Below are 12341 nucleotides of genomic sequence, written 5' to 3' on the forward strand. Positions count from 1 at the left end.
TATATATATATATATGTGTGTGTGTGTGTGTTTGCTGCCAATTTTATTTGAGTTTGATTTTATGGCAACTTGGTAACCTCAAAATGTGACCTTTTTAGTCAACTCTCTAAAAGATGTTTCTTCTATAGGCTTACCATTCTCTTCATATTAGTGTTTATCATTCATCCATCTATATATCTTCATTGTCCTGTTTGTCACATCAGTTGATTGGAACATCTTACTGTAAAGTGTGTGCAATGGTGGTGCAAAAGTGAACTGTGCAGATTTTCTCTGTATGAGAGGTGACTAATTGTGGCACATGATTTTGTTTAAAACAACTATTTCTTGATTAAGGACTTTCTAATGGGTTTTATTCTACTGAATAGATTTGTTATAAGTATAAAATGGTTATCTCATATATGCCTTCCTGGTCTTAGGGTGCCAATAATTGTGGAGGTGGCTGTATGCGCACAATCTGTGTTTCACTTAATTAAATTGTTTCAGCAACCCCCCCCCTTGGCAACAGGTGAAGGTGTGAACAAAAGACCAACAGCATGATTGCCACAAAGCAGAACTCCATTCAGACCAGTATTGTAAATCAGATGGGCCTATCATACACACCATTATCACATACATCGATAGCAATCTAGAACTATTTGGTAATAGGCTACCCTGACTCTGCATGTACACTAATTTATCCAGTATGTTATTCCAGTAAGGCCTAATATTTCATTGTAAAATTGCACGTTCTAGGTAGGTTATGTGAATAACGGTTATTCAAACAGCATATGGACACTGCTGCTGACTAAGTGAATTTTATGCATGCATATTACAGCCAAGTTTTCTGTTTTTCACAGTGTTTTGAGATTGCTAAAGACACTAATGGACATATCTGATCTTTCTTGTCGTCTTATGAAATGAAATAGGAAAAATTGGAACATACAATTTACATGAAAAAGTGGCAACAAAAAGGGGCTGGGAGGGTGGGTGTGTTTGGGCAAACAAGGAGGCGGGGCTGAGAGGGTGGGTGTGTTTGGGCGAAATGGACATATAAAGCCTACCGCTCACCACACCTTACGGACATTCTCCTCCTATGATTCTGTGACCGGATACAGCAACAGGGGTGTCACAAGGAGGCTAAACAACATGGACCAAACATCTCCTTTCGGCCATACTGAAACACAGGGAGACTGCTGCCCATCTAAAAAAGTAAAATTGAACAGGGAACAGGACCTTTTGCTTTTAATTCCAAGTACTAAAGACAGTCTGAAAGAGTTTACATTGAAATGCAACAATCTGATTGATAACCTTGGGCTCGACTCAGAACTTTACACACTTGTGAGTTCCAAAAGGAATATTGAAGTAACATTGCAAAAATGCCTGGCACTGGGACCGCCGGCAGCGAGGGACAGAACAGCGGCGTCAGAAGGGGATACCGCGATATGCTACAAAGAACTTTGGGATGACTACAGGTATAGGCCACGTAGTGATATCGACTGGCGAGATGTTTATGCTTGCAAGCAGTTGGAAGGTGAAGATCCTTTGGAATATTTAAGCCGTTTGGACAATTTGTTCACCAGGCACTGCGGCTTTGAGATGGTTGACGACACCGTTGAAAAAAATCTGGTGGAACGTTTTGTGAATGGCTTGAATACCAAACTCGGAAACGCACTGAAAGCAAAAATACCACATTGGCAGCGTGCAACCAAAGATGATCTCGCGTCAAAGGTAAAGAAGCTGCATAGTCGTTTGAAATATTAGTGGATGTTCAGACAGCCTTTAGTTTAGTTCACCTTGTTGGCCATACATGCACGTACATGACAAGAGTTCTCTCCGTTTAAAACCCCGTGGATGCTCCAAACAATCGCTTCAATCGCTTTATTCTATGAGTCTGTATTGTAAATAAAAGTTATGGACATTTGAAAATGTGTTGTAATGTCTGATTGGTATTTCCAGTTATGTGCCTCTATTAACGAAAGGGTTTCAGGCTAAGCAGGTAGCCTTTAATCTGGTGATCAAGCTGCGGCCAGTGCAGACACTGAGTGGCGAGAGCTGCTCCCTGGTCACCAACACGGCTCTCTCTCTGGAGATGGCTGAGTGAATCGACGTCTGTTAAAAACAATAAAGAACTTGTTCCCGAGGAGGCATTCTCTGACTTTGTCAGTGTCAGTCCACATCTGTGTTGTAGGATGCTGGAGTCCTCCATGTTTGGCTCTGAGGGTTTAGGGGGACCTCTCGCTGTGATTGTTAGTGTACTGTTATTGTCCCCTTAATTTGGAGCAGTGTACTATGTTGATGACCCTCTTGGGTGTTTGAATAGCACTGCCAAAAAAAAAAAGTCCCTTCTAGTTGGCATCAATGACAATCTGTTAAACGGTGCCATCTAGTGGCAAAATCAAGCTATTGACTAGTTTTTAAAGGTGAGTCAGTAGCTGGAGTTGAGCCACTGTTGTGTTTGTTTTACGTTTACTAGTTTTGTGTTCCTGGTCAAAAATGACCACTGCATTATAACTTGTTATAAATCCAGAATAACACATTATTGTTTAATGTTGTGATAGACCTTTGTATCAACTTATGTTCTATTGCATACCGGTTTTGAACTTCAATTTGCTATTTATGGCCTGCAGGCCTTATTGATCTGAGCTCATGCAAGTCAGAGAGGAGAAGATACTATTAGGGAAATGTTCCAGTGGAGGTTAGCATAGAAGCAGAGGGGGAGTGAGGGTGTGTTTTTAATGTACAGAAGCACACATACAGTCCATCTGGGGCGCTTTCCTAAAACCATAGTTGCTAATCTGTTAGCAACTTAGTTGGTTGGCAATGGGAAATTGCATTGCAACCAACAAAGTTGCTAACTTAGCAACTATGGTTTTGGGAAACGCATCCCAGTATGTGCCTGGACTCAATTTTATACACATTTTCTCACCCATTAATTTCTAATGGCTGGTAATTTTTGACTAGGAATACACATGGGTGTTCTAAAAGTTAAATAAAACACCCAAATTGTTATGAAAGTGATCTAAATGGAGTGTGTTCAGATGCCCCGTGTTAAAAAAAGTCATGGAGCCTCATGGTAGTCAAAAAAATAATTGTCAATTGGAGTGTTGTCACCATGAGCTAGCCTGGAGATTCCAGACCCAAATCCGAAAGATTAAGGGTCTGGCCTCAAATGTAATGGCCCAACTTGAGGGGCGGCACCGAGCACACACGCAATTAGATAACCCTATACAACCAATGTATACTTTGATGCAATTGGATAACACTACGACTGTCATCTGTTTAGCTCACCCCTGGCCCGCCTATATCAGATACAGATGTGATTGGTTCCCCGCGATGCAAGGGGCAAAAGTGCATCATTACTCATTGCCAGAGTCTCGCTGAGCGAATCGATATTGTGCTCCCACGAGAACTCTGGATTCTCAGGGTAACGATGAGCATGTGGGAAGTAAGATTTACAAAAACACTATCCACCGAAGGACCCGTCCAACATTATGTGCATCATTGTTACTTATAATGGCGACTCTTTTATCCAAATCCACTAACAGATGTTAATGTCAATTACTACTAGAGTGACTTTGTGGTTCGTCAGCAATCATTTCAGTTATGTATGCACTAAAATTTACCCCTGCACTAAATAATTGAGGTCATTTAGAAGGCATGTATAATGTGTCATCACACTGTTTCAAATGTCTAAATACAAAAAAGTAGCAGACAAAATGATCCGCCCAGACAGGAAACAAAACTCAAAAGAATGAAATCAATATGAAAAGAAAAAAGTTTAATGCTTTGAGAACATTTGTCATTGTTGATCATTGTTGCTTCATGTAATGTGTCACAATTATTGCGAGGTCTCAGAAGTATTTGGCCTACTTCATCTCAGTAATCATGAAATAAATGCGACTTTCCCTCAGCCCATACCTCTATAGCCCATATCTGCAAAATGAACAAATGCAATGTTGAGAAAAAAAATGGTATTTTCTTCTCCTCTATTCCCCCCCCCCCCCCCCCTTCTTCCCCGGGAGGAGTGAGCATGCATCTGTTGTGTGGAATTTCATTCCGGGGAACAGATTTGGTCTGTCACAAGGGCCAGTGTGTCCATTATTCATCAGATATCAGAGAGTCTCAAACCCTCCAGGGCAGGCTGACATCTTTCCCTTTTCTCTCTCTCTCTCTCAACACAAAAATAATGGCTAGCAGAGCAGAGGCTCGGAGCAGCGATGAGGAGATAGATGGAGGGAGAGAGATGGAGAGAGAAAGAAAGAAAGAAAAACAAAGAGAGAAAGAAAGAAAGAGGTAGATGGAGAGATAAATAAAGAGAGAGAGAAAGAGGTAGATGGAGAGATAAATAAAGAGAGAGAGAGAGAGAAAGAAAGAAAGAGGTAGATGGAGAGATAAATAAAGAGAGAGAGAGAAAGAAAGAAAGAGGTAGATGGAGGGAGAGAGAGAGAGAGAGAGAGAGAGAGAGAGAGAGAGAGAGAGAGAGAGAGAGAGAGAGAGAGAGAGAGAGAGAGAGAGAGAGAGAGAGAGATAAATAAAGAGAGAGGGAGATAAATAAAGAAAGCCAGAAAGAAAGAGAGGCTATCGTGGCAGTTTGTAGAGGGAGGGAGCAGGACAGACAGAAGACTTGATTTGAGGCTGACAGCTGACAATTGTGGAGGGCTGGAGAGAGGAGGAGATAAAGACTCATACAGAGGGAAAAGAGCCAGAGGATCATAAAGATGGATAGAGGAGGAGAGAGAAGTCAAACAAAGTGATAAAAGGAAGCGAGGATCATGCTCAGAATTCTGAGCTGTGTGTCTGGGTGCAGGGCAGGAGAGCTCATGGGTAATTAAGCAACCTGACGTCAGGAGAGCTCGACTTTAAACAAACCTGTCAGGGGGGAGAACTCTTCAAGGCCCCTCGTGCTACCAATAGGCTGTGGTTGGGGTGATGGTGGGGGCACATAGTTGTGCCTGCTCGTGCCCACTAGGTGCTGGACCAGCAGCTCGATGTTGGAGTTCATGCGGTCCACGGAGGATGACAAACGGCCTATGGTGTTAATGAACTGACTGTCCGTTGTCTCGAGCTGACGGAGGAGCTGTCTCTTAATTTCCAGGTCCTCCTGAACAACATCCGAGGGACGCAGCCTCTTCAATTTATTCCTCCGGTGGTTTGCCAAAGAAGTGTCGAGTTGCTGACGGCGATTGTCTATCTCCTCGTTCAAGGACTCCTCGCTTGCGGTGGGTGTTTCAGGGCTCACATCGCTTGTCTCCATCCCCCCATAGATGGGGTGTATGACTGGTGAACTTCCCCAAATGGTTTCGCACATCTTGTAAAACAGAAGCACCACTCGCCCACGGGGATTCTTTTGACCGGCTTCAGCGGATTGCCTATACTTGGTCCGCATGTTCTTCAATTTTGAGGTCAATTGAGCTGTGAACGCAAAAGGGTAATTCTGTGAAACGGGGGCCCTTTCCACTATAAAAATTTCTAAATTTTAAATCAAAAAAAGGAAACCTTTCAATTTATACACAGCATTAAACACATGATCACCCTCCAAATCATATTGGCCCACCTTAGGCATAGGTTACTTTTTTAACATTGAAATATCAAGGATTGAAATATAATCAGTGTTAGGAGTAACGTGTTACAAAAGTGATAATTACTGTGTTAATATATTGCGTTTTGCTGTAACGCGTAATGTAAGGCATGCCAAAAAACAATTGGGTAATATTTTACTCAGTACAAACTTCAGTATCACACATTACAATGCATTTGAACCCAAAATTAAATGGTGTTTTATTTTTATATATACAGTATAATCACAAACAACAATGCAAGAAGAACAGAGGATAAAAAATCTGCACAAATAGTAGAAGATGACTGTGGCTGCAGCAGACTCTACATTTGGAGGATGGCCATAAGCCTACGCTCATTATTTTGAGTTTGTCAGAGACAAGGATATGAAGAACATAATAGTTCAGTGCACTTTGTGTTAGCAAAACAGAAAGATCTCTATACCTGGCGAAATAGCACAAGTAATTTAATGAAACATCTAGAGTGGTGCCACGCTAATCTTTTTGATTCTTGATAAAGCATAAATGCTCTTCTAGTGCATGTCAGCTTTGTGCTCCAGAGGGGGCACCTAAATGTAGCCAATGAATAGTAACTTTACTGCAAACTGGATTTCACTCTTCATCCATAACGTTTACAACATCAAAATGCACTAACACCATGTTACATGAAAGTCTGATACTTTTCAGGTTCTCTCAATCTCCACCACGTAGCAGATCTATCTAGCTTTACTTAGTTCACTTAATTGGGAATACATCTTGTGTGCACAAGAGAGAGACAAAGAGAGTGGCAGTTTCCATCTGGCTTGTCATTGTCCTTTTTAAAATAATAAACTTGAAAGGAAATCATGAAGGCAACAAAGGTGAGGCTACAGAAGGTTGGGATTTGTGAGGTTACCTGGTTCCCACTACTAGCCATTTTTAAATTCAGTTTGGTGAGAGGGATCTTTAACATAAGCTGCAATCAATGTGATTTGGAACATGGACAAGAATATAAAGACTAGTCTACCACTCTGCCTTAGTAGAATGTAATGGAATTGGTGGATCTTCAATAATTCGTTTTCCATGAATTCACATGAAGCACATGATATGCCGAGTCGACTGAAACGCATTCCATTCAGATAGCTAGGTGGCTCATAATTTACTTTTAATTGCAAACAGAAATATGAAGCAACAGGTCATTACACACTTTCATTTCCAAAGCAATGAAGGCTGCTTATAACAACTTAATATTGTTCATATTGTTGTTAATATTGTGCTATCAATGTAACTCAAACAAACAAGGCTTGTACACAAGAGCTGGCAAAAGGCATTATAAGAATGTAGACTCAATGCTCTTAAAGTGACAATGCAACATTTATAAGTAAAACAGTATTTCTTCAAAAATGAATGTTTAAAAACACAGTAATGATTTGTAAATTATAGATAATATAGTAAATTATTAAGTATTTATTTATTCATCTTATTGATATATATTTTTTGGGAGGGGGCACAAAGTAACTCACTGAAATGGCCAGCAGGGGTGGCACTACAATTTAGTGGGCTCTCTATTGATTTTAATGAGTAGCCCTAGACCTAAAGTCACAGTATTTCTATCACAATTTACCAAACTTTGACATTTTGTCTGCAAAGCAATCACTGCACCTATTACATTCTACTGTTGTTACCCTTAAAGGTGCTCTAAGCGATGCTAGGTAACGTCACTTCTGTTGACATTCAAACAAACCGGATAGCTAGCTTGCTACTTCCTCCCCCTCAATCCCGTGCAATTGAAACTCTCCTAAACGAGCATCTTGTCTGTGATTTGCTGGAACAGTTTATGTTTTTATGGGCTAGGTTTGCCCAGGTTGTCTTTGTGGCCATTTTTGGAGCCTGGGCTGTCCACAGAGATTGCGTTTTTTTACAGTGTATTCAGGACTCCGGCAGCTAGCGGATGGTGAGGTGATGTTTGCTGTAAGTGACAAAAAATGTTTTAGCCTAAAAATGTGTGGCATCGCTTACAGCAGTCCGGGGACCACTGGTGGTCCGCAAGCTATCCCAAGTGGTCCGCGAGCAGACGTGGTAAAATATAGTATAGATGCAATATTGAACCAACTTGTATGTAAATCCAAACAGTTCTGCAACACTGCCTATGTAAGCTATGCCAGTTTAAATCATATTAATCCTCTGACACAATAAGCAAGGTGGTTCAGTGAGTAGGCCTATTGTGTAATATGCTGTTGAAGTAGGTACTACTTTTTTTAGCTAGGTGGTCCGTGAATTTTTTTTTATTGGTTAAATGGTCCTTGGTATGAAAAAGTTTGAGAAACACCCTCCATTGGAAGTGCAATGAGCTGCATTGAGCGTAATAAACTGCATCTAATAGGTTTAAATCCATATTTCTAGATATTGTGACAAAAGTAACTTAAAAGTAATGCAATAGTGTAATGCCTTACAATTCAGAGACCGTAATATTAAAATGTAACGTAGGCCTATTACTTTGAAATGACAGTAATACATAGGTTAGATTACGTGACTTGACCAGAATAATAAATGTGACAGGGTGGTAAATGTAATGATAATATCTGTTAAAACTGCAGGCGAAAAACAAAGAGTTATTCCTGTCTAATTTTAGTTGGGTGGTTGGATTAAGCTTTTTTTCTTGTATATTATGTCAACAAGAACGCTTGAATTATTAGCTTTAGGCTTTAGAAACACACTTTGGCTCTAGTTATGAATCTCTTCAAATGTTGTGGACGCAAATGGCAGCCGTTTCATATATGACCCAAAACATGGCGGAGTCAATATAGCGTCTCATACAGGTTAACGTGCCTGGCTATTTCACAATAGCTGAATTATTCTCTGGGTTCAACGGACTCAATATTAACACACATGGAACAGACTACATAGGCTACCTTTTGTAATGTCCTTCTTTTTGTGCGGGAAATCCTTTCCCATTGCAGACGCAGCCTCAGCTGAGGGGTAGTTATCGAGGAACCTTTGCAAAATATCCCAGTACTTGCTGTGGGACGACTCCCAATCAAAACCTGGCCTGTCTGCCGCCACACTCGCCTTGTAGTCCAATGTTACTTTGAGTAACAATTGGACTTCATCATCGGTCCATACGAGGGACGCAGTCCTCCTCTTGGCCATGGACGCAGTCTTCCGTTCCTCGTCTTGGCCATAGCATAGATAGCTCATTCTCCAAGAGTTTTAACAGTGCTTCCTGTTTAAATACAGATCATGTGACAATTGCGCGAGGGTCATGTGATCTGTGTGAATGGTCGTGAGATTTGCGTATCAATAGTAAGAATAGTGGACGTGCATCGTATTAGGCCTACTTCGAAACTGAATTCAGTCCACTAAAATGGGATCAGACAGTGGACCAAAACAAAAGGACCACAGCTAACTTTGTATTCACGTTGGAGTTCATATTGATTTGAATGAGGACTCTGATATCTTTCTAGTGCACTTCAGCTCTGATGGGGCCTCAGTGTCTTCTTGTTCACACTCACCCCAAAGCTTCCAACAAGTTCGTATGGATTGCAAATTTATTCCAATGCAAACGTTTTTTTTTTTTTTCATGCCTGTCTGTCTCTCCTTCATTCCTCCTATCGTTCCTTTCTCATGTCCGTCACAAAAATAATTAGGAGGGGTTAGGATAGGAGGAAGGAAGAGGAAGAAAGGAAGGAAGGGAGGATGGAGAAAAAGAAATAATCTGCAGCCTACAGCCTACCTTCTTTGGGGGTCTCATACCGCGTCCCATTTGTCTGTTCAGACCTTACTACTTTGGATTATGGACTATGTAGGCTAGTTGCCCTGGGTTATGCATTTTCATCATCATTCATTATCAGGTTCAAATAATTATCATAACCCCTGATTGGTGTGGTAGGCCTAGGGTATGCCACAGCTGACGATCCACCAGAAATATATGAGTGTACAGAAAAAGCCTTTTGTGCACGTAGTCTAGTATGAAACATCTTCGCTGACAAGTGGGCGCTCACATGGACTCGTCTGGACCCAATTTAAAGAGACGCCTCCATAGGCTGTCTTCCAAAAGCAGCACTATGCATGTTTTTTTACCTTAATATAACAACTCCGAAGCCAATTTGATGGTAAATGAACTTGTAATAGGGGAATTGTTCACCTGACATAGCCATACAGCATAGCTGGTCAGCGACCCGCAGATGAAAAACCAGATTTGCAACTTCAGGTCTCATTGACCCGGATACATTTTATAAGAATCATGAATTGGGGGGCAGCCGTAGCCTACTGGCGCTTCGGACTTGTAAACGGAGGGTTGCCGGTTTGAACCTCGACCAGTAGGAATGGCTGAAGTGCCCTTGAGCAAGGCACCTAACCCCTCACTGTTCCCCGAGCGCCGCTGTAGCAGGCAGCTCACTGCGTTGGGATAAGTGTGTGCTTCACCTCACTGTGTGTTCACTGTGTGCTGAGTGTGTTTCACTAATTCACGCATTGGGATAAATGCAGAGACCAAATTTCCCTCACGGATCAAAAGAGTATACTTATACTATACTGAAGCATTAGTGCTACAACTTGATATGGAGGTGCTGGAACATGATCAAATCGACCCTGTTAATCTCTCTCTCTCTCTCTCTCTCTCTGAGGGCCTGTGTGAAACAAGAAACACGATCTTACCAATCTGCCTGCTTTCTGACAACACAAGGCTTGCATAATCTCTATATAGAAAAAAAGAACACTACACACACAATCCCTTAGGTATAATGTTTTATTGACGTGACCTCTTTGGTATAATCAACTGTTTATCTGACTGAAAAATCTCTCCTTTATCAATACTGCCTTATGTTATGTGCATGTAAACTTATTTGTACAGTCTAGGGTGTAAACAAGAAAAGTTCATGCCTGTTTTGTTCATGCATTGCATAAGTAGCCTATTCGGTCTCGAGAACTATCAAACATGACCTCATTGTCAGGGTCAATAAGTGGGAAGAGTCCATGTTCATATGATATTTTTAGGCTTTGTTATAAGTTCATATTCTCTGCAATGTGCGTGACTATTCTAGCCTATGTGCCGCGCATCATCAGTAGGCTAATTGACGTCTCATAAAAGTGATGCTTGATGAGCAGGACATCTCATTTCTCATATCTGTCTCTCCTTCATTCCTCATATCGTTCCTTCCCCATTTCCGTCACAAAAATAATTAGGAGGGGTTAGGATAGGAGGAAGGAAGAGGAAGAAAGGAAGGAAGGGAGGATGGAGAAAAAGAAATAATCTGCAGCCTACAGCCTACCTTCTTTGGGGGTCTCATACCGCGTCCCATTTGTCTGTTCAGACCTTACTACTTTGGATTATGGTCTATGTAGGCTAGTTGCCCTGGGTTATGCATTTTCATCATCATTCATTATCAGGTTCAAATAATTATCATAACCCCTGATTGGTGTGGTAGGCCTAGTTTGTTTCATAAATATTACATAGAACATAGAACACAATTGTTTGGCTGTAGCCATATTGCAAATGTCTGTAAGCTATCATGTTTTGGCCAAACAATGATAATAGTTTTTATAATAAACGCCATGCCTTCTCTTTGGCAATTTAGATAACGGCTATAATGCAGAATGTGAAAGTGAACCCGGGATGCTTTGTGCTCACAATGCACAGATTATGTGAACCGCTCAGCAGACTTCAAAGCCAACCTCCCGAGGTGGTCTCGGCACAGTTCACTTTAGGGGGTCTGATTTCATTTGGAAAGCTCACATATGCACAAAAAAAGCTGGGTCGTTGATCTCATCTAGAAGGCTGAAAGGGTCCAAGTGTGGACGCAGAACAGACTTGTTCCTAATATTCGTATTAAAACTGTGTAGACGTAGCCTCAGTTGCCTCTGTGAAATATGTTAATTTCAGTGGAGGAGCCTAAACCCAGGGACTGAGCAGGGGATTGGGTGCTGACACTCCGACAAATGAAGACTTGAATGTCCCTTAGGCTGAGCACATACAGAAATGAACACATGAGTGTCCCATTTATAGCATGCTGGGAGATGAAGACATGAATATTCCTCACCTGTATAACATACACATGTATATCCCTCAGGCTCAGCACACAGATGAACACATGAATATCATTCAGGTTCAGCACACAGAGAGATGAACACATTATTATTCAGGCTCAGCACACAGAGAGATGAACACATGAATATCATTCAGGCTCAGTACACAGAGAGATGAACACATGAATATCATTCAGGCTCAGCACACAGAGATGAACACATGAATATCATTCAGGCTCAGCACACAGAGATGAACACATTATCATTCAGGCTCAGCACACAGAGAGATGAACACATGAATATCATTCAGGTTCAGCACAGAGTGATGAACACATGAACATCATTCAGGCTCAGCAAACAGAGATGAACACCTGAACATCATTGAGCCTCAGCACACAGAGAGATGAACACATTAACATCATTCAGGCTCAGCACACAGAGAGATGAACACATGAACATCATTCAGGCTCAGCACACAGAGATGAACACATGAATATCATTCAGGCTAAACACACAGAGATGAACACATGAACATCATTCAGGCTCAGCACACAGAGAGATGAACACATGAATATCATTCAGACTCAGCACACAGAGATGAAAACATGAACATCATTCAGGCTCAGCACACTGAGAGATGAACACATGAATATCATTCAGGCACAGTGCACAGGCAAATTACCTGCATGAAAGGCTCTCTGTGCACTGGTTTGATTCCGGTGCAGCCAGGTGTGTTTGAACCTGCTGGTATTGTTAATGTAATTAGTGTCTACACGGACTCGGTTGAATGTTGCACTAGGGAAT

General features: G+C 41.4%; 1 protein-coding gene across 1 annotated transcript; it reads right to left on the reverse strand.

Moving 5' to 3' along the window:
- Positions 1-4467: 4467 nt before the first annotated feature.
- Positions 4468-8770, reverse strand: LOC121680823. The gene is made up of 2 exons (XM_042060365.1): positions 8426-8770; positions 4468-5391 (listed from the first exon to the last, which is right to left on the reverse strand). Exons 1-2 carry the CDS (start codon positions 8709-8711, stop codon positions 4823-4825), a joined length of 855 nt encoding a protein of 284 aa, XP_041916299.1. The 5' UTR covers positions 8712-8770; the 3' UTR covers positions 4468-4822.
- Between the last annotated feature and the right edge of the window lie 3571 nt (positions 8771-12341).

This window comes from Alosa sapidissima, chromosome 13 (assembly GCF_018492685.1).
Source record: "Alosa sapidissima isolate fAloSap1 chromosome 13, fAloSap1.pri, whole genome shotgun sequence".
Classification (NCBI taxonomy): Eukaryota; Metazoa; Chordata; class Actinopteri; order Clupeiformes; family Clupeidae; genus Alosa; species Alosa sapidissima.